This window comes from Quercus suber, unplaced genomic scaffold, assembly GCF_002906115.3.
Source record: "Quercus suber isolate HL8 unplaced genomic scaffold, Cork oak 2.0 scaffold_378, whole genome shotgun sequence".
Classification (NCBI taxonomy): domain Eukaryota; kingdom Viridiplantae; phylum Streptophyta; class Magnoliopsida; order Fagales; family Fagaceae; genus Quercus; species Quercus suber.
Genome location: NW_027069830.1, coordinates 360,146 through 384,460, shown reverse-complemented (window position 1 = coordinate 384,460; position 24,315 = coordinate 360,146). Strand labels below are relative to the sequence as shown.

General features: G+C 34.6%; 1 protein-coding gene across 1 annotated transcript in view; it reads right to left on the bottom strand.

Moving 5' to 3' along the window:
* Positions 1–23,037, bottom strand: part of LOC111994577 (receptor like protein 21) — a 50,193-nt gene extending 27,156 nt beyond the window's left edge. Inside the window, 8 exon segments of the mRNA XM_065760676.1 lie at positions 1,898–2,726; positions 4,384–4,582; positions 4,760–4,943; positions 5,151–5,206; positions 5,973–6,163; positions 8,282–8,440; positions 22,563–22,914; positions 23,017–23,037. Of these exon segments, the coding sequence (XP_065616748.1) occupies positions 1,898–2,726; positions 4,384–4,582; positions 4,760–4,943; positions 5,151–5,206; positions 5,973–6,163; positions 8,282–8,440; positions 22,563–22,914; positions 23,017–23,037 (1,991 nt within the window).
* Positions 23,038–24,315: the final 1,278 nt, after the last annotated feature.

Here is a 24,315-nt window from a genome sequence, read left to right as displayed (position 1 = left end):
TTAGCATCCGTATCTTTGCAATCGAAAATGTACATAGGCCTGTCCTAACTTTTGATATAGAATGTAATGGTACTTACTAGCACAATATCCATATGCTTCTCTAGCATTCTCATTTGGGTCTGAAGCATTTGAGATATCAAAAATATGAGTCAAAGCACTGGCTTGACATGCAGCACAGCACTACATTAATCTCCCAGCTTGTCCAATATCATTTGCATCTATATTTCTAGACATCATGAAAGAACTACCATAACCCAAAGTGTCAAGGGGCTGTAGAATATTCCTACCGGAAAATTTGCAATAGAAAGGCACTGCACTCCTACCACATACATTACTGAAACTGTCTTTTGTAATTCCATGAACTATATAAGTTCTGCCTTGTTGCTAAAGCAAAAATGTAAATGGAAAGCAACATTGAGAAAGATGATCTTAGAATGATAAAATTAAGATTAAATTAAATTAAACATTCTCTTACCGTGCGTTTCTTTGAGTATAAATACATACACCTAATGTTAACATGTGTTTCAAGATTATTCTTTTACTTTAAAATGTTTCACTTTTGGATTCATTTTAAAGCATAAAAGAATTTCCTCAAGAAAAAAACATAAAAGAAGATTTTGAAAAATATTATTTGAGTTAGTGTAACACATACAGCTGTAACAAATTTAATAATTTTTTCTTGTAGACATCTCAACAACCACGTTCTATACACGTTTTTGTTTGCAGTGTGTTACGTAGGAAACAAGTTTGCTCGCTTTCTTGGTTGCGGCTACGTTTTTGTTTGATAACATTTCTCATTTTTTGATTATATAATGATGGGTGAGAAACTGACCATTTATAGTTTTATGCATGGTAGTCTGAGGATGAACGGGAGATGTGCTCAAGAACTATTTCCTTGCATAGGTTCAACGCCGAGGCTCCCGGGACACTATCATCATTCAAATTGTATTGCTTTTGTTGAGTTCACAGTGCTACTGTGGATGCTACTAGCTTTTTTTGTTGATTTCACATGTGTTGTATTGAACTTGATGAGATAGTCAATGTTGGTGTTGTATTGAACTTGATGATGATAGTCATGTATTGAACTTGATGATGTTGTTGGTGTTGTATTTTGTTGTTGTAATGAAAATTACAATTGTGTGTTTGAGAAAATTTGGTTAATTGTGTGTGTGACAGGAGTAAATTTGAAAATTGTGTGTGTGACAGGTTCTTTTGGTAGCGTTTGACAAAATTATGGCTGCGTTTTGTATTTGCATGCGTCAGCTTGCCTAAAAATAGGAAATTAAAAAAAAAAAAAAAAAACCCTATAGCCGCGTTTTTAAACGCGGCTATAGAATTCTGTTGCAACTTCGGGATGGGCCTTAGGCCGCGGCTAAAACGCGGCCTAAATGGTACATTTAGGCCGCGCTTAAAACGCGGCCTAAAGATGGGGACTTTGGCCGCGTTTTCAACGCGGCCTCAAGATGGCTCTTAGGCCGCGCTTAAAACGCGGCCGTAGGGTTGGTCCTAAGGCCGCGTTTTAACCGCGGCCAGAGGACTAATCCTGAAGCCGCGTTTAAACCGCGGCTTTATGGCCCACACTACAGCCGCGGTTAAAACGCGGCCATATGACAAGGACTTAAGCCGCGTTTAAACCGCGGCCATAGCTCCAGTTCTTAGGCCGCGGTCATAAAACGCGGCTATAGGCCCTCTGAGGGCTATAGTCGCGCTATTTAGGCTGCGGTAGAAAACGCGGCTAAAAAAACCGCGGCTATAGCCTATGGCCGCGTTTTTTAAACCTGTAGCCGCGTTTTTTAGCCGCGGCCATAGGCCTTTTTTTTGGTAGTGAATACGTAAGCTACTGTTAAAATATCGGAATCCCTCTAGGAAAATTTCACCATGAAATTTATTATAAGATAACTTCAAAACTACCAAGGAGGTGCAATTGGCAACCAATTTCATTGGCACCTCTCCTGAAAAATTATTATTGGACAAGTCCAATTTCTCCAAATTACTCATGTCTCCAATTGAGGATGGGAGAAAACCTTCAAAATGATTTTGAGATATATTTAGATATTGTAAGCTTGGAATCATCTTTCCAATATTTTCCTGTAGCTGCCCAATAAAGTTATTGTAAGAGAAATCCAACCAAGAAAGATTACTGCAGTGATCTATTGGCAAATGAAATTGACCCCCAAAATAATTATCCCGAAGATTTAGCAATTGCAATCTAGTATTATTTTCAATCAACCAAACGGGGAAGCTTCCCTTCAACCTATTGTGAGAGATATCAACCAATTCCAATTCTTGCTGGTAAAAGAGAAACTTTGGAATGTTGGAGGATAACTTACTCAGATCACAGTTAGGCAGCACTAGCACCTTTAACTGAAACAAAGGTTCCCAAATGGGATTTTCAGTTTCGATCTCAAATGTGTTGCTTTCACTCACAATTTTGTTACTGTCTTCAATCCGGTAGTTTTCACCTTTAAATCGAATGACTTTGAGCTTAGAGTGATTGGCAAATGAGCTGAATGAGAATAAACCCCCAAAACGATTATAACTAAGATCAATGTACTCAAGGGATGTCAAGTTGGCTGTCACAGATGAAGACAAATTTCCACTGAATTGGTTCTTAGATAGATCTAATAACCTAAGAGATGTCAAACGACTTAGGCATGGAGGGAGGATCCATTCAAAATGATTGTCAGAAAGATCTAACTCTTCAAGTTTCTTCAGCATACCCAAATCTGTCAAAAGCAATAACATTAATAGTGTCCATCCTAATTATGTGCCAATGTAAAAATCAACAAGACAATCAATTAGTTTACTGGCCAGAATAGTAATTGGAAAGAATATGTTTCGACCCCTTGGATTATCAACCAGTAGATTAAACTACTTAAGCCAACTAACAAAATTTTGTAAACAAGATTATCATAGGTTAATCACCCCAAGCAAGCATGTCACCCTATGTAAAAAGTAATTCATGATAAATTCAACAATATGGTGACGAAGCGAAAAATCGATGGAGAACCTTGAAAGATAAAAACACTACAGGAGTTGCATAAAACCTTGAAGATTTTATATTTGTAACATGTTGTATATAAAGGTATATACAAGGATAGGTTGTAATAATGATATAAGGTTTGAGACTATTCATTTGTAAAATGAATAAAATTGAATTTCGAGATTTGGAATTTTCTTTGTGAAAATTCAAGTTTCAAGATGTTCAATCGGTCGAAGCTTTTGTTCGATCGATCGAATTGATCAAGAAAAATGATTTGAAGTTTTTGCCTAACTCGATTGATGCTCGATTCCTGTTCAATCGATCGAAAAGAGCCTTCGATTGATGCTCGATTCCACTCAATCAATCAAGCCTCGTAAAAACTGTTTTTTGCAGAATTGTGATAACCATTCTGAACATTGGGAAAGGTTTTAAATCCTGTAAATGGTTTTTTGAGACATCGTAACTCTCCATATGTACCTTTTGAATGGTTATAACCCTATGGGTATAAATAGAGGTTAATGTTCACTTGAAAATATGACTTGGTATTTTGTGGGTATTCTCCAAAATAGTAAGTTACAAAGAAACACAAGAAATCTTGTGAGCATTCTCCAAAATTGCTATTTGTAGAACCAATAAACTTGGTTGTATCCTGGGGAAAAGTTTGTAGAAACCCTTTAGCAACTTGCATATGGGGACAAATATTGTCTAAGGATAACATTCAATTGTGCCTCCAAGTCAATCATTAATTTCTATTTACTTGATGTGTTCATTTTGTTCTGTCATTGTTACGCTTTGATTTGGTAAAATCCCCAACGCAACACCCTAAGATGGCTTTGTGGCTTCAACTCTTGATCCACACCATGTTAGTAGCAACATAGCAGATGATAATTATCTTAAGTCTTTCGACTCACGGGTTGATGATTTCGATCTTGGTTTAGGTTTTCTCTTTTGTAGCACGTCACTAAGTATCTTATATATTTTCGCGGGTTAGGCATGAAAAACAAGGTAGCACTAACTCAACTAAAACATGTCAAAATCCGTGTTTCAAGATTTTCAATCGATCGAGTTGCTATCAAGGAAGTTTCGAGAATCTTCTTTTAATCGGTCAAGCTACGATCAAATGGCTATCAAAGACACTTGTTTGATTGATCAATCATCAATCAAACAGGTGTCTTTTTTGAACTACATTTTGGACTTGTAATTTTGAACTCTTGGTGACACATTACATATTCAAACAAGATTACATTGTCATGGAATGTGCCAATAAAACCTAACATGAATAATTATATTTCAGTCATTCTTCTTCATTTGTTTTTAGTTTTTACACTCCTAATCTATGTCAGATAAGTACAGGTAACATTAACAAAGTCTAAATGCCAGATTTCATAGTAGAGTCTTACCTATAGCATGTAAATTCCCGTGGAGTTTATTTTGAGATAATGATATAGCCTTGAGAGAAGATAGTGTCCCAATATATGGAGAAAGAATTCCAGTGAACATATTACCGCTCATATCTAAAATCTCCAAACTTCTGAAATTTGTCATATCTGCCAAGAGAATTAAAAAGAGATAGTGTAAAGAGTAAATATTTAAAATGGCATACTTTTATTGAATGCATTGAAATATTCACTAGAAAGCATGTATAATTAGCGTAAATGTAGATGAGGTCAATAAGGCATATAAGATTTCAATTTTGTTTGAGTTTTTCATGGTATTTTTTATAAAGAAAATTTAGGGGGAAATTTTGAGAAAAATTCAAATTTACATATACGTACCTTTGCTAGAAAGAGGCCCTTGCATTTCATTGTAACTCAGGTCCAGATATTTAAGATCTGGGAGTGCACCCAAAAATCTTAAAATGTCCTTTTGCAAGAGATTCCAACTTAAATCTATGTGCTTTAGCTTGTTCAATTTAGGCAAAGAATTCCATTCTGAAGAAAGTATACAACCAATTGTTAATCTTAGAACGCAATAGAAAAAGGGTGCCCTTTAATATTTTTTAAAGGGAAAAACAAAATAAATAAACATTTTATTTTGAAATAATTTCATGGATAAAAATAGTCTACACTCCTCCGAGGATAAGTTCAGCAATGAAATTATCCCATGGGAAAGTGGAAGAAATCCACGTGCATTAAGCACATTTAGGGTCTGTTTAGGATCTACTTACTTTGCTGAAACTGAAATTTTTTTGTTGAAAGTACTGTAGATAAAGGTAAAAGTTAGCTGAAATAGTACAATGTGATCATGAATAGTATCAAAAAATGCAGTGGGACCCATAAATAGTAGTAAAAATAAGCTGAATAGTAAAATAAGTTGGCAAAAATATTTTTTGCCAAACACATACTTAGTGTCCGTTTAGGAACAGTTTATTTAATTGACACTTAAAACTTTTTACTGAAAATGTAGAAAAAAAAATTAAAAGTTAGTTAAATAGTACAATAAAATTCATGAATAATGCCAAAAGTACAATAAAACCCATAAAAATAATAATAATAATAATAAAAACTACTCACTCAAATAAGCTTAAATAAATAAGTATATTCCAAATGGGCTCTTAGTCACCACTAAGTAAATAACAGCTATTATTTGTTTAATCAATTATTTAATGGACATGGTACTATTATTCTAATTTATTACGATAACTCAAACAAATAGTGCTTTTATGGTATCGTGGCCTAAAACTAATTCATGTGACAAGGCAAGTAATAATAAAAATAACACAATGATGGCAATAATGACTTTGAAAAAGTTTTCACATAATTAAATAATAGGTTAAAATGTTTTATCTTCTAAATTTTACTATTTTTTATTTTTGTCCTATAAATTTGAGTTTTGTTATTTCATTCTTCTAATTGGTTTCATTCCTTCTCAATTAAGTATTCCGTAGTAATTTTTACTGTTAACTTTTATTTTTTTAATTTATTTCTTAATTTTAAAAAAAGACATTAATTTAAATTAAAAAAAAAAAAAAACACACACACACACATACAAACAAACCAGAAAGCCAGAGGAACGACGTCTCAAAAACAGTGCCACCTTTATTGTGCCAGCTATGTACTAGCTTAGCATTGAACTCCACTAGTTTAGAGGAGTAGAACCCTCTGTAACCAGCTTTAACACCAAATGTCTGATGCACACCATAGAGGTCCCAGAGAACCACCTCGAGGGGCAGGGCACGGGCTTCAACTCCCAGAAAGAAATAATACTTTTAACTTTTCATAAAGTTTTATTCCCATAAATTTTATAAGCATAGGATGAACTGGTATTAAAATGTACGTGTTAAGGAAGAAATAATTTTTTTGTTACAATTTATTCATCTTTTTGAGAGTTGTATAACCAATTGAGATCCGGTGTAATAGTCAAGTACAAGCTAAGGTTATTGCATTATACAATACCATATTGAAGGGTTAAGATTAAAAGTAAAAGTATATTTGACCTTAATTCTTGGATCAATTTAAAAAAAAAAAAAACTTTTTTAACCTTCATTTCTCACGCTATTTTTGGGGTGCAATAGCGCACCAAATCAAATCCAACTCCTTGTATAACATTATGCTAAAAGGTTCTTTTTATTAATTTTTGTTATTTATAAATTTAGCCGGACTTGTTCGGTTCCTTTTATTAACATATTCCATTTTATAAAATGAGTAAATTTAAATGCAGTACATTATGTTTTATAATTGAATTTAAAAACACTTGGTTAAATTGAATGGATATTTTTTAAAAAAATATTTTTTTATTTAATTAATCAGTACAACAAATTGTTTGGATTCAATTGGGTAACACTTATAAAATTTATAATTTAAAAAAAAAAAAAAAAAAACTGCCTCAACATAAAAAGAATAATAATGAAACAAAAACCGAATATTACAATGACGGGGGATAAGAACGCACATGTGGTGCACTGTAACCCAGGGTTGAAAGTTGAAATCACCGGGTATTACCGGTCACACCAAGTAATATTTTACTTTCCCCAAGAAAATTATGCAAGTATGGAGCGTAGTCAAAAACAAAGAAAAAGAAAAACCAATTTTTTTAATGCGCTTCTTCTTTGTCATGACCTGCTCCAAAAGAAGACTAAAAAGAGTGGAGTGGGAGATGTAGAACGACAGTGGTTGAGTTTTGAGGGCTTGTTGTGGAATGTAGCCTTTGAGGTGTGGTATTTTTTGTAAGATAGTGGTGATCTTGGTTTCATTTTTGTTATTCATGTGTGGGAGGGATTGGAACGACTTCGTTCATCTAATTGGCTTTTTTTTTTTTCCCTAATTAATGTTTTTTCTAAAATTAAGAAATAAATTAAAAATAAAAATAAAAATAATAATAAATGTTAACGGTAAAAACTAACAACATATTATTAAGAGACTTAATTGGGAAGAAATGAAACTTAGAGGACTGAAATGACAAAATTCAAACTTATAAACTAAAATGAAAAATGGTAAAATTTAGAGGCATGGGTTGGCTTTGTCACAACGACGATGACAGCGGTGGCCTGACTGGTCTGGTGTGGTTTCAGCTTGTGGCTTCAGTCTTGGCTATGGGTTTGTTCAAAGTGAGGTGTTTGATGTTTGGTCTGTATGTGGTTTTTTGTACCGGAAATTACATTTTTCTGCCCTTCATTTTACACTTTATTTCTTGAAATATTAAAATGCACAATTTAACTCTCCAAAATTATAACTCTATTTCAATTTCTCCTTGCCATCTGTTTTGGTGCAAACTTCGCCAAAATTCAATATTGAAAAACCAATTTACCTTTCTCTCCAAAATTGATAGTAGAGGAGTAAAATGGATTTTTAAAACTAAATTTCATTATATCTAATAGCAAACCAAATGGTAGAAGGTTAAGTGTTACAAAGTATTTTATTTGGGGGTCAATCATGCGTTTTGATAGTACATGGAAAAAAACTGTAAAGTGAAGTAAATTTTAGGGTGGAAAAGTGTATTTTTCCCTTTTGTATTTTGGGAATATAGATGAATTTGGGGTTTTGGATGAAGCTTATAAAGAAAATAAGTTGTTGGCTTTGAGCTTTTGATGTTTGTGAGGAAATAGGTTTGATTGAAATGATGGAGTTGGTACCAAGGGAGTCAATTTTGTATTGGAGGCTGTTTGGGTTTGATCAAAGGAACGAAATATTTTGGTACCAGTTAATACCGGTGTACCGTATTGGGTTTACCGCTATTTATATATTTCTATACATAAATATATATATATATATATATTTATATTATTTATGTATAGACATTAATTTAAATTAAAAAAAAAAAAAAAAAAAAAAAAACACACACACACACATACAAACAAACTAGAAAGCCAGAGGAACGACGTCTCAAAAACAGTGCCACCTTTAGCATTGAACTCCACTAGTTTAGAGGAGTAGAACCCTCTGTAACCAGCTTTAACACCAAATGTCTGATGCACACCATACAGGTCCCAGAGAACCACCTCGAGGGGCAGGGCACAGGCTTCAACTCCCAGAAAGAAATAATACTTTTAACTTTTCATAAAATTTTATTCCCATAAATTTTATAAGCATAGGATGAACTAGTATTAAAATGTACGTGTTAAGGAAGAAATAATTTTTTTGTTACAATTTATTCATCTTTTTGAGAGTTGTATAACCAATTGAGACCCGGTGTAATAGTCAAGTACAAGCTAAGGTTATTGCATTATACAATACCATATTGAAGGGTTAAGATTAAAAGTAAAAGTATATTTGACCTTAATTCTTGGATCAATTTTTTAAAAAAAACTTTTTTAACCTTCATTTCTCACGCTATTTTTGGGGTGCAATAGCGCACCAAATCAAATCCAACTCCTTGTATAACATTATGCTAAAAGGTTCTTTTTATTAATTTTTGTTATTTATAAATTTAGCCGGACTTGTTCGGTTCCTTTTATTAACATATTCCATTTTATAAAATGAGTAAATTTAAATGCAGTACATTATGTTTTATAATTGAATTTAAAAACACTTGGTTAAATTGAATGGATATTCTTAAAAAAATATTTTTTTATTTAATTAATCAGTACAACAAATTGTTTGGATTCAATTGGGTAACACTTATAAAATTTATAATTTAAAAAAAATAAAAAATAAATAAAAAAACTGCCTCAACATAAAAAGAATAATAATGAAACAAAAACCGAATATTACAATGACGGGGGATAAGAACGCACATGTGGTGCACTGTAACCCAGGGTTGAAAGTTGAAATCACCGGGTATTACCGGTCACACCAAGTAATATTTTACTTTCCCCAAGAAAATTATGCAAGTATGGAGCGTAGTCAAAAACAAAGAAAAAGAAAAACCAATTTTTTTAATGCGCTTCTCCTTTGTCATGACCTGCTCCAAAAGAAGACTAAAAAGGGTGGAGTGGGAGATGTAGAACGACAGTGGTTGAGTTTTGAGGGCTTGTTGTGGAATGTAGCCTTTGAGGTGTGGTATTTTTTGTAAGCTAGTGGTGATCTTGGTTTCATTTTTGTTATTCATGTGTGGGAGGGATTGGAACGACTTCGTTCATCTAATTGGCTTTTTTTTTTCTTTTTCTTTTTTTTTCTAATTAATGTTTTTTCTAAAACTAAGAATAAATTAAAAATAAAAATAATAATAATAATAAATGTTAACGGTAAAAACTAACAGCATATTATCAAGAGACTTAATTGGGAAGAAATGAAACTTAAATGACTGAAATGACAAAATTTAAATTTATAGACTAAAATGAAAAATGGTAAAATTTAGAAGGATGGTTGGCTTTGTCACATCGACGATGACAGCAGTGGCCTGACTGGTCTGGTGTGGTTTCAGCTTGTGGCTTCAGTCTTGGCTATGGGTTTGTTCAAAGTGAGGTGTTTGATGTTTGGTCTGTATGTGGTTTTTTGTACCGGAAATTACATTGTTCTGCCCTTCATTTTACACTTTATTTCTTGAAATATTAAAATGCACGATTTAACTCTTCAAAGTTATAACTCTATTTCAATTTCTCCTTGCCATCTGTTTTGGTGCAAACTTCGCCAAAATTCAGTATTGAAAAACCAATTTACCTTTCTCTCCAAAATTGATAGTAGAGGAGTAAAATGGATTTTTAAAACTAAATTTCATTATATCTAATAGCAAACCAAATGGTAGGAGGTTAAGTGTTACAAAGTATTTTATTTGGGGGTCAATCATGCGTTTTGATAGTACATGGAAAAAAACTGTAAAGTGAAGTAAATTTTAGGGTGGAAAAGTGTAATTTTCCCTTTTGTATTTTGGGAATATAGATGAATTTGGGGTTTTGGATGAAGCTTATAAAGAAAATAAGTTGTTGGCTTTGAGCTTTTGATGTTTGTGAGGAAATAGGTTTGATTGAAATGATGGAGTTGGTACCAAGGGAGTCAATTTTGTATTGGAGGCTGTTTGGGTTTGATCAAAGGAACGAAATATTTGGTACCGGTTAATACCGGTGTACCGTATTGGGTTTACCGCTATTTATATATTTCTATACATAAATATATATATATATATATGTATTATTTATGTAAGTATGAATATATTAATTTTTATGTTTATCAACAAAAAATTTTAAATCCACATATTTTATAAGCCTACACATTAGCTTAAATATATTAACAAATATATTAGATTAAGTAAATTATTTTTTATTTCTTTATTGTACTGGCCGAAATGCCGATACAGGCCAGTACAACCTGGTATTTTTTCGGTACGTTTTGGAGGAGTATCAGTACCAGTTTAATGGCCAATACAGTATATTTCCTTGGTATGGCTGGTACCAGTATAGTATTGACTTCCTTGATTGGTACACATTGTGGGTTGTCCCCCCTTAAGATTGAGTTTCCTTTCAAATGTTTCTCAATCTCAAAATAGTTTTCAAGTTTAGAGAAAGGTAAATCAAGAATAAAGAATAACAAATTAACTCAAAAAATGTTGAAACATTTTTAAGAAAAGTTCTTTAAAAATTTATTATGAAAATCTTGTAAACGTAACATTACTCTAAAACCAAGGACATTTGATGTTTGTTGACCTTATATATTTTGTCATATAAGATTTTGAGACCTAACAATTTTACATGTCATTATTCTAATATATATATATATTATAATATATATATATATATGTATATTGATTAAGTTTAAATCATATTCTATATTTAAATCTGCAGTAAATTGTTACGCAATTAAAATAAAAGACTATTAATAACTATAACAATTATTTTTTAATAACTACCATATTAAATTTCTTATTTAGACAAAAATAAAAGACTGTTAATAACTAACATAATTATCATATTTCATATTTAGACAAAGACTAAAATTTCTTGTGCATTGTATATGTTACCAACTAGAGTTATAATGATTGTGTTTCTTCTTCTTTTAACTATTTTTTTTTCTTTTTGGTGTTTGAAATTAGAAACAGAGCTCACATACCTTTATTTCTTGCCAACCACAAATTCCATTGCGAGATAAATCAAGAATTTTTAACTCCTTGAAAGGCTGCACAAAGACTCGTTCAAGAACCAATTTTCATTATCAGCATAGACGTGAGTTTCATGGTTATATTGGAGAGCCAAAGCTTGATCACGTAGCCAGTGGTGTCATTACATTTGACCCGTTCCCAATTACAACACTCACTCTTTAGGTCATAAACCCATGATGGAAGAAGGGATTTGTATAATTAGTATTGGATTTCAGATATGCCTTCAATTCTAGCAGACCCATCCTCTCTTCCTCAATGCAAGCTCTTAGCTCATGAATGTGAGCAACAAGTACTAAAACCCACAGTAAAGACCTCACTAAAGGCCACTCCATTGAGAAATATTGTGAAGCACCAACTTTCATTTCTAGCTAAGTCTTCTTATATAGAAAAGTTTAGAGAAAATTATATAACGCTCCTTGAGGTTTATTTAACTTACATTTTGATCCTTTTATTTCTAAAAGTTAGTCAAAATTGTCACCTAAACGGTGTCAACTAAAATCATAGAAACACAATCTCATGTTTACTCTCCTCTACGTCAAATGAACGTCCATGAAGATAAAAACTGGAAAAATAAAATAATGAGTTCCACAAACCAAAAAACAAATAATAATAACAATTCTTGAATCTAATAAATAAAGCATTTATTAAAGCATAGTGTTCATTTACCAACATTCTTACCGGAATGAGTAATGCTAAAGATCCAAAATTTTACCAACCGTTGATATGGCGAGTGTTATTACTTATTAATAAATGAGAACAAGTAATGTTTATGATAGGCCTAAATGAAAGCCAATTACCCACAACAACAATTTGTAAAAATATTATAAAATAGTTTGTGGTTATAGTATTACTCTACTAATATTTCTCGTTTATTAAATGCATAAAGCTTTTCGGGTTTGTGTTTTTTTTTTTTTTTTTAATTGAAACAAAAACTTTTATAGCTGGAAAAGAGAGAAACAAAACAGTAACATTCCATGCAATAGAGAAGGAATCTTTTTGTCAAGCAAGACCTAGGCAATCCTTATGAATTGACTTTACAAAAATTAGGGGCGGCCGGCCAAGGCAATAAAACATTTATTAAGTTCACATTGCTTTGATTCTAAATTAAATCTTGAATGTCAGAAACGAAGTTTGTCAACCTCCACTGAACACCAGCTTCTTTATTGATGACAGCATTCACACCGATCAAGTTAAGGGGTATTTTACCATGTGCAATTGCTTTCAATTATTGGTGAGATATGAGAATTTTAATTTTTTTTAAATTTCAATCTCAATCTTTAAATAATAATAAAATATTACAAATTATAAAATTACAAATTAAAGAAATAAAAATCGTGTGTGAGACGAATGAGCCCATGCAATACCCTAGGAATTGTATGGGATCCTAATCTGCATTGATATTATTAGGTTTTAAAAGTTTAGAACAATTGGAACCATGAACATAAACTTGTCTAAATATAGATCTTAGAGTCTATGAAGCCATATTAGACAATGCTCAAAGTGCTACAAGTCAAAATTCAAAGAACATACAAGCTGCAGAGTTCAAAAAGTCAAAATCAAACTGGTTCGATCGATTAGGCTCGATCGATTGGAAGGGTCTCGTGTTTGTGAGAATAAGGTTTGTTAAGTGAGTATATGTGTGTGGTTTGTAAGTGAGTTTGTGTTTGTGAGAATAAGGTTTGTGAGTTGTGAGATGTTTTGTTTATATTTGCAAGAGTGTGTGAGTCAGTTTGATTAAGTGTTGTTGTAATCCATATCATTAATAGTGAATTTAGCTGGTGTTGCATTGCATGTGAATGTAGGTATGGAGTTTATCAAACTACATTAAATATTGTTGTTTCATTTAATTGTTTATCTTTCTGTCCATGTGAATGCGCTTCTACTAGTCTCAAAACACAAATTGAATATTAGAATTTCTGCTAATTCACATATATATATATATATATATTATATATCATGCTAGACAAGTAGTTATTTATATTTTTTTATAAGGTTAAAAAAAAAGCTCAATTGTGACGACTAATTGAAGTGGTTACTATTTGCTTTATGATCAAATATGTGTCTATCTTTATATATATAATTTGATGGCAAGGAAAGGGGAATTTGAAACTTGAATGTCTTAAAAACACTAAAAAATGTCAACTAGTTAAACTACAAAACTCTCAACATTTTTTTTTCTTTATGTTTTCTTTATATCAAGCAAAAACTATTATTTCATTCTATAGAAGCTAGATCGTAGATGCTGGACAAAATTGGCCTTTGCCCTTTTTGGGCAAAATAAGTAGCATTCTACCCCATTTTCCAAACTAATAAGGAAATCTCTTCTTTTGAAACTCGACTTTCTCAAAATCGAGTTAAGTCCTATAGTGACGTTTTTAAGGACCTATAGTGGCGTTTTGGAACTCGAGCTCCATGAACATGAGTTATAGGTAAAAAGATTGCATAGAACTCAAGTTCATGAGCTCAAGTTACAAAATGCCACTGTAGGCTCCTTAAAACGCCACTATAGGGCTCCATAATTTTTTTTTTTTTTTAAACTCGATTTTGAGTAAGTCGAGTTTCAAAAGAGAGGTATTTCCCTAATTAGTTTGAAAAATAGGAGAATGCTACTTATTTTGCCCAAAAGGGCAGAGGCCAATTTTGTCCCGTAGATGTTAATAGTTATCTTTTAAAGAAGTTTTACGTTCACAATATTTCACAATACTTTCACAACAAATCATATGTAGTAAATTGTTATTGATTCTAATTTGAACTTACCATTAAATTTACTTTTCGCCTACCAATTAATAACAACAGTAATAACTTACCACTTAAGATTTTCATAAAAGTATTGTGAAAATGTTTTGGACAAACATTTCTCTATCTTTTATATTATCTAAAGCTCTTTTTTAGTACTTTTTGGCCCTAATGATACTAACTCATGAGTAGGTGCTAAGGGTAATGGAACGTAATAGTTATAATTTTATAAAATATATATATATATGTATATATATTTTCATTTTTTAATAATAATAGTTAAGTATATATATATATATATATATATATATTTTAGTAATAGTTAAGACTTAGGAGAAGGAACTACGTGCATGGAATCTATGGATATATGTCTCTCATGGGTTATGTGTAATTGGGTTCCGCCGGAATTCATTTGCATGTTCATTTAGGTTCTCTGCAATTTTATATTTTTGTTTCTCACGAAAAATAAAAATAAAAATTCTCTTCTTTTTATTTCTTTTTTTTTTTATTTTTTGGTTAGCAAGTTTCAAGTAAAGCACTCATCGAATTTTCTATTTAATTATTTCTGTTTTAACGGGTTCAGAAAAATCCTGTTACGCTCCTTTTTTTTTTTTTTTTTTTTTTTACCAAAATGATAAAAGTATATTAATAAAGAAGAAAAGTACTCGTCCCATTACCCGGAAGTTGTACATAAAAGCCAGCACAATGGCATGCAACCCAAGAAACAAAACTAAAAGAAAGAATAGAGAAGGTGATAAGTAAAATTATAGTATGCAAGACGCTCCAGATTTACCCCGTCGGCTTTGCTCGTGGAATGGAGCCTACAGCTTAAGCTGACAGGATAAGTTATGAAAAAAGCTGAAGACCCTAAAGCTGACAGACAGTGATTTGATAGGGTTGTGGAAGGGAGTCTGCGAAGCACACCAAGGGGCTGACACCATCGAAAAGCTGATGTCGATATGGCTGAAGGGAATAAGATAAGTTGAAGATCCTGAAACTGACAGTTCTAGTGAAACCTTGGCTTGGCCACCACACATGAGTATATAAGGAAATGACTTGTATCCCACGCTAAATGTTAGTCTCCTACAAGGAAAGGATTCTGTAATATACGCTTATGAGGTTTCCTATAAGGAAAGAACTTCTAGCCCAAGGAAGAGATGGTCAACCCTCTACTACTATAAAAGCCCCAATATCCTCACAAATCAAGGTACACATAATTAACCCCTCTCTAGTACTCTAGAGTTGTAAGAAGTTCTAACTTGACATTTGGAGGGTATTTGGCCGGCACCACACCGGTGCTCTCTGTTAGGTTTTCTCTTTTTGTCGTGTAGGTGACATTTTGAGTGTGCGAGCATTATGTGGCTCACTGGTGATATTTTCAGCATCATCAGTTGGTGCTCACCCGCTCAATGGCAACCACAAACGACGTTCGAGAAGACGAACTGTTAGGTTTTTAGACCCCTTAAAACACAACAATTGAATTAATCTAGTTTATTAGCCAAGTAATTAACTTAGTCAAATTATGCAAATCTAGGTTAACACAATCAAATAATCATATCAAGATATAAAGCAGCGAAAATATAAAGAACACAAAGATATGATCACCCAGGAAAACCAAACTGGTAAAAAACCTGGGGAGGATTTAACCTAGCTATCCTCAAGGTAAACTTGAATTCACTATATGAAAGAATTGAAGTTCATACAAAATGACTTACAAGCACTCACGCTCGACTTCCTAATGCTACCCACCAGTAGAACTTACTAATACGACCATGTGCAAGCTCCGAATCCACGAACTCATTCTTTCTTAGATTCACCACCAGATACAAGCACACCTGTTTGTGTTTCTTTAAACTTCAATGGCAACAACTGAGTTGATCATCAAGGTGTAGATAAGATCTCCTCCTTGAAAACCCTAAGCTTTGTGTAAAGGAAAGCTCCTCTAGATCTTACAAGAGATTTACACAAAACAGCAATATGAGCAACATGAGCTACTCTAAAAAACGTGGCTAGGGTTCTTTTATATAGTGGGAGAAGTAGATTTGAAACCCTAATCCTTAATGGGCTTGGGCTGAGTTGAAAAATTCTGCAGAAAAATGATTTGCTCGAGTTTCGATCGATCGAGCCTAATTTTCGATCGATTGAGCCAGGCAAATTTACACAGTAAATCCTGCAGAACACTCGATTCCAACTTTACATAAAACACATACTTTGAGCAAGTCTAAATAAGACTAAAAACTGTTTTGACCATAGTTTGCCAACAATATAAATTAGAGTTCTAAATACATTAGTTCCTAAGTCTTTAGAACCTAACAAACTCCCCCTTTGGCAATCCGTGACAAAACACAAACACAAAGCTCAAAGTTACAAGTAAAAGCCCTTTACAAAAATAATGCCCATTACAAAATAATTCAACCTAACTACTATCCATCAGTTGCAAGTGTAGACAGTAGCAAAATTAAATCAACCTATATATTTCCTGAAACACTAAACAAAATGCATAAACGCATGTGTGACAGAAAAACAGTAAATTAACAAATATGCAAACTAACTCTCCCTCTAAGTTAGATACATAAAAAATTTATTTTCTCCCCCTATCAAAAATAAATTCAACTCCCCCTAAACAAAACAAACAGGTCATCTATGTCTCTCCCTTTTTTGTCACGTATTGACAAAGACTACTTAATCAGAAGGTAGACAGAAAATATACGCAACAGAGTAAGAGAAAATAGAGACAACTCCCCTTATGAAGAGCAACAACTCCCCCTAAGAACCACAAAGGTTAAAAAAATTTCTCCCCCTATAAAAATAGGAAAAACAAAATAAGTTTTGGGAAAAACAATTTTGGAGAAAAATAAAGGGGGTGGGGATAAATAAAAAGACACAAACCAAGTTTTAAAAAAAAACTAAGTTAAGGATACACACGAAGAAAAAAATATTCTCTCTTTCAATAAAATGCAAACATGGCACTATGTGACCCATAAACAGTTGCATGAGTAGAGAAAATATTTGCACATTGATTATCCATCATATCTCTTAAGAAAAATATTTTCTACAATTCACACATAAAAAAGGCATATACTAGAAAGTACATAGCTCAAAAGTTAATCAATTAATTTTTTGATCGAGTTGAGTACCCAACGTAGCAAAGTATATGCATGTTATGTGTGAAAACAATGAGATATATGACTGCAAAACTACAAGATGGATATAAAAACAATGCAATGCATGTGAATCCTAAACACAAATAATGCATGAAAAAAATATTGGTCAAAAACAAAGAAACTGAAAATTTTTCAGTTGCGATCAATCTAGAATCGATCGAACATCAATTGAGTCAAGAAGACTCAAACCAAAAATTTTAATTGCAATTTCGATTGATCAAAAAACAGGTTTGATCGATTGAAAGTCTGGAAAAATCAGATTTTTGAAAAATAGAGCATTTTAATGTAGAAACTCCTCAAATCACATTGTTTTATTAAAAAAAAAATGCATGAGTATGAAACGAAAAGTTTTTCAAAAACACTTGAATTCAACCCAGATCTTTCAAAATCAAGATTTTCAATCAATTTGTCCTCAAAGCGCAAACATCAAACACATTTTGCATTAAAATCAAAGAACTTTTAATCTTGGATGACCACAACAAAATCACACATAATATAATGTACCAAGTTTAGTAAAGAGTAACTTGTGTAGTATGTGCAACTAACAAAAGCTTGAGATACATGTGAGGTGATATGTAAATAGAAATTAACCACAAAGTCTACAAAATTCATCACATAGAATTTGAAAGAGATTATCACCTAAAGAGTTACATCATATAACTCCCACATCTCCTAGAACATAAGCTTGCAATCATGTAAGTTTCTTGATTTTTGCCTCATAATATACATACCAATTTTAATTTATGTGATTTGGCATCAAGCCTAATAGTACACACCAATTTTAAGCATTTAGCAATTAAACCGAGGCTACACCTTATGTTCTTTTAGTGCATGTGCTACACTTTCTCGTGCACAAAATCTTACGATATGCACTAAGGTGTTCATGATTGGCTAGTGAACAATGGTGAGATGGTTATTTATGCCTTTCTCAAAAAGTTCAATTCCGACAGTCAAAGACATGCGACTTCAAGATCAAGACAAAGTGATCAAAAACTATAAACATCTCCCACACAACATGCATTACTAAGCTCAAATTAGTAAAGTGTAAGAAATAAGCTCATCAAAGTTAAACAAGGTACATAAACATGTTATGTAAAAATAATATGGCCAATCCTTGATTATAAATCCAAGATGTGAAATACAAAACACAAAAATCTTTTTGGATTTAAAAACTATATGACCAAAAACAAAAAAACACATATTATGCTAAATGAACAATGCAAATGTAATGCATGACAATGCTTAACTAAGCTATAGAGGGTACACAAACAAGAAATATCAATTCCTTAATTAACTCTTGAGTACATGTACAAACTAGTACATACTCACACAAATTTAGAAATAGCTTAGCACTTATAGAACACATACTATTCAAGTTTCTCCACAAAGTCAAGCACGTTCTAAATCAAGAGAGAGATATTATAATTCATGTAATCCTCAAAACAAATAAAACAAGACACAAAATAGAATATTTTTGTCTTTTTGAGTGTTTTTGGATTTTTTTTTTTAAAATAAAAAAAAAAACCTAAAAAACAAAACAACCAAAAACAAAAACAAAACATGTCATCAATTAATTGAAAGAATTAAATCAGGGACAAGTTAGCAACACTCACCTTCGAAAATCTTTTCTCACCCATTTAGCACAAGTCTTCGGCTTTGTAGGTGAAAATCCATGTGAAGCAGAGTGTATTTGAGGGATTACACCAATCTTCTGAGAAAGACTAAAATCCTGCAATTTTCTTTCACAAGCCAACAAGCTCAAAATTTTCAAAAGCATATGAAATAATTTATTTGGACTTATAGCAGAAGAAATATCATCACAAATACTAGATTGAAACACAGAATGCTTAAATTTCAATTTATGACAATTAGGACGAATGTGACCACAGACACCACAAAAGTGGCAAACAGGAACAAATTTAGAAATATCAGTATTTCTAGTGGGGTTTCCGGTCACAGGCTTTGGTTCTTGCCTCAACAAAGAACAATTTGGTCTAATATGACCAACAACACCACAAAGGTGACAAGTAGGCACAAAAACAAATCTATTATGCTCTATAACAGTATGTTCAAATTTAGGTTTAGAAACTTCAGCGTCAACATCAGAACTTTTACCTTTGTCTAACCTAGCACAGTAAACCTTTTCTTTATTATTCCTCTTAAAAGGAGGGATATAAACCTTCTTAGTTTTAGGTTTAAGAGAAACAGAAACACTTCTGTTATCAACAGCAGGCTTGGTACTAGTCAAATTTTCAATTTTAGTTTTAGATTCAACCAACTCTTGTTCTAAGCTTTTCATCTTCTCATCTTGAGAGGAAATTTGATTTCTCAAAAAATCATTCTTTTTGTTAGACTCATCTAATCTCACAATCAAATCCTCTTTTTCAAGATTAGCCAATTTTAACTCTTCTTTAAATTTCTTAGAAATTTTCAAAGATTTAGATAATTCCTTACGAAGAGTTTCACAGACATCAATAAAATCAACAGAAACAACAGTGTCCTTTTTATTCAAATTATCACAAACATGAGCAGAAAGACACTTCAAATTATCCATGACAACAGGGGTCAAGGATCAGTTCTTAGATCAAAAGATCTAAAACAAAAGAGCTACCTACTCTAATATCACTTGTTAGGTTTTTAGACCCCTTAAAACACAACAATTAGATTAACCTAGTTTATTTACCAAGTGATTAACTTAGTCAAATTATGCAAATCTAGGTTAACGCAATTAAATAATCATATCAAGATATAAAACAGTGGAAATATAAAGAACACAAAGATATGATCACCCAGGAAAACCAAACCGGTAAAAAACCTAGGGAGGATTTAACCTAGCTATCCTCAAGGTAAACTTGAATTCACTATATGAAATAATCGAAGTTCATACAAAAGGACTTACAAGCACCCACGCTCAACTTCCTAATGCTACCCACCAGTAGAACTTATTGACACGACCACGTGCAAGTTTCGAATCCCTAGACTCCTTCTTTCTTAGATTCACCACCAGATACAGGCACACCTGCTGTCTTTCTTTAAGCTTCAATGGCAACAACTGAGTTGATCATCAAGGTGTAGATAAGATCTCCTCCTTGAAAACCCTAAGCTTTGTGTAAAGGAAAGCTCCTTTAGATCTCAAAAGAGATTTACACAAAACAGCAATATGAGCAACATGAACTACTCTAAAAAACGTGGCTAAGGTTTCCTTTATATAGTGGGAGAAGTAGATTTGAAAACCTAATCCTTATTGGGCTTGGGTTGAGTTGGAAAATTCTGCAGAAAAATGATCTGCCTGAGTTTCGATCGATCGAGCCTAATTTTCGATCGATCGAGCCAGGCAGATTTACACTGTAAATCCTGCAGAACACTCGATTCCAACTTAACATAAAACACATACTTTGAGCAAGTCTAAACAAGACTAAAAACTGTTTTGATCATGGTTTGCCAATAATACAAATTAGAGTTCTAAATACATTAGTTCCTAAGTCTTTAGAACCTAACAGGAACCACCCACGGCCGCCCTCGAGAGATAAGTTCAAACTCTCGTCGCTGCCGTGGAATGCCTTACCAAACAAAACCATGACCTGGAAAAACAACTGCGCTAGAAGAATGCAACACCGAACAACTAGAGAGATGATTAAGAAGGGACCAGCATCGAAAGAAAGAACCAGGAGGGACCCGAAGGCAGCAATGCTTCAAACCAACAAGAACAACAGGAAACTAGTCGTCCCTTCGGTTTTGATACGGCCCCCCTTTACATGGCCGCGGAGATGCAATCGATGAAGGAAAGGATGGATCTTATGATGAATACCCTTAAAAGACGGGTGTCTAGTGACCTCGACGATTTGGTCCACCGAACCGATTCGCCGTTCACTACCTCTATCAACTCCTACCCCCTGCCACAGAAGTTTCGTATGCCACAAATTGAGAGCTATGATGGATCCAAAGACCCGCTTAATCACCTAGAAACCTTTAAAACCTTGATGCATCTTTAAGGAGTAGTGGATGAGATCATGTGTAGGGTCTTCCCTACAACACTGAAGGGCCTTGTGAGAATTTGGTTCAGTCGACTGACACCTAACTCCATCAGCACCTTCAAAGAGCTGAGTGCCCAATTCACTTCACACTTTATTGAAGGGCACCGGTACAGGAAGTCTACTGCATGCTTGATGAGTATCAAGCAACGAGAAGATAAAATGCTGATCTTACATAGCCTGCTTTAATAAGGAAGCACTCTCGATTGACGAGGCTAACGACAAAATACTCGTGGCAGCATTTACGAATGGACTGAGGAAGGGTAAGTTCTTATTTTCACTATATAAGAATGACCCAAAAACTATGTCAGACGTGCTTTACAGGGCCACCAAATACATGAATGCCGAAGACGCTTTACTAGCTCACGAAGAAAAACCTAAGAAGAGAGAAAGGCAGGAAGATACCTGACAGGAAAAAGGACGAAAAATGGCGAGAACTGGAGAGCGAAAGGATGATAGGCGCTCTAAGCCCCTTACGGGGAGGTTCCCAAGCTTCACTCCACTGACTACCCCAATGGACCAAGTCTTAATGCAAATCAAGAACGAGGGGGCATTGACTTTCCCTAGAAAGCTGAAGGGAGATCCCAACAAGCGTTCCTGAGACAAATACTGTCACTTCCACTGCGACCATGGACATGAAACAGCTGACTGCTATGACTCAAAACAGCATATTGAAGCCCTCATTAGGCAAGGGAAGTTACAGAAGTTCGTTAGCAAGAAAAGGGTAGATCCGCTCCCTCAAGAGAAAGCTCCCCGATGAGACAACAAGCGTCCGAGACAGCCCTTGGGAGACATAAGGATGATTGTAAGGGGTGCGACTGCCAACGGCTTATCAAAAAAGGCTCAAAAGACTTATCTTAGAATGGTCCAGAATGTTTAGCTCACCAACATCATCCCGAAGATGCCGTGAGTCAACAACCCCCTTATTGGTTTCTCGGAAGAAGACGCACGACGTCTCCACCATTCATATGACGATGCGCTTGTCGTTAGCATCTAGGTAGGAGACTATAACATGTACTGGGTTTTAGTAGATAATGGGAGTTCCGCGAATATTCTCTACTACCTAGCGTTCCAACAAATGCAGATCAGTAGAGAGCAACTAGCCCCAGCCAACGCTCCACTCGTTGGGTTCGGAGGAACCAAAGTGTACCCCCTAGGCGCGGTCACATTGCCGGTTACCATTAGAGATTACCCCCAACAAATCACTAGGGATGTTACGTTCCTTGTGGTCGATTGCTCCTCTGCCTACAATGCCATTATAGGGCGACCTACCCTTAACTCCTGGAAGGCCATAACTTCGACCTATCACCTGATGATCAAATTCCCCACTGAATACGAAGTAGGAGAATTGTGAGGGGACCAAAGAGCTGTGCGTGAATCCTATATTGCGATGCTGGAAATGGACGACCATTTGCAAACCATAAGCATAGGAGAACAACGGATGTGGGCAGAACCCGTAGAGAGGCTTGAAGAGATACCCCTCGATAGCTCCAGGACGGACAGGACCACCAGGCTCGGTACTCTCGCCAGCCTGATAATTCGTTCAGCACTCGTAACTTTCCTTAAGGAAAATCAAGACGTGTTCGCTGGAGCCATGAGGATATGCCAGGAATTAACCTTTCAATTATGGTACATAGGCTGAATGTGTCGCCATCCTATCTACCCGTCTGACAGAAGAAGCGAGTCTTTGCCCAAGAACGAGACCGAGCGATAGCAGAAGAAGTCGGTAAGTTACAAGAGGCAGGCTTCATTAGGGAGGTGTATTATCCCGGCTAGTTAGCGAACGTAGTAATGGTCAAGAAAGCCAACGGAAAGTGAAGGATGTGCGTGGACTTTACCGACTTGAACAAAGCTTTCCCCAAAGACAGCTATCCCCTTCCACGGGTCGACATTCTAGTAGACTCTATGACTCAGCACAAGCTGTTAAGCTTTATGGACGCTTTCTCTGGTTATAATCAAATTCGAATGCATGAAGCTGATTAGGAGAAAACTTCGTTCGTAACTAGTCAAGGAATCTTCTGTTATAAAGTGATGCCATTCGGCTTAAAAATGCAGGTGTGACGTATCAGAGGCTTATGAATAAGATGTTCGTGTAGTAGATTGGGAGAAATGTCCAAGTCTACGCTGACGATATGCTAGTGAAAAGCCGAAGGGAGGAAGATCACCTAGAAGACCTCAAGGAAACATTCGACAATCTTCGCTCTTACAACATGAAGCTTAATCCAGGAAAGTGCACCTTCGGAGTGACGGCAGGAAAATTCCTAGGATTCATGGTGTCACAGAGGGGCATCGAGGCCAACTCGAACAAAATCCGGGCCATAATGGAAATGGCTCCCCTAAAGAATGTGAAGGAAGTACAAAGCCTCAACAGCAAAATAGCCGCGCTGAATAGATTTGTGTCAAGGGCAACGGACAAATGTTTACCATTCTTTCGCACACTGAAGAAATCTTTCGAGTGGACTGTCGAGTGTCAACAAGCATTTAAGGAGTTAAAAACTTATCTCTCTTCCCTGCCATTACTAAGTCCCTCGCAGCCCGGTGAGGAGCTTTTCCTCTATCTGGCCGTCTCCCCTGCCGCTGTTAGCGCCGCCTTGGTCAGAGAAGAAGAAAGAGTGCAGAAGCCCGTGTATTACGCTAGCCGGGCACTTCGCGGTGCCAAAGAAAGATACCCACCCATGGAGAAACTTGCCTTCGCACTAGTTACGGTGGCACTCAAACTCAAACTGTATTTTCAAGCCCACACGGTGATCGTCCTAACCGACAAACCCTTGCGGCGGGCAATGAGCAACCTTGAAGCTGCTAGCCAATTGGCACTATGGGCCATAGAGTTGAGCGAGTTCGACATCCAGTATCGCCCATGAGCTACAGTTAAAGGACAAATCGTCGCAGATTTCATAGCAGAGTTCATGAATGGTGAGGACAAGGGGGCAAA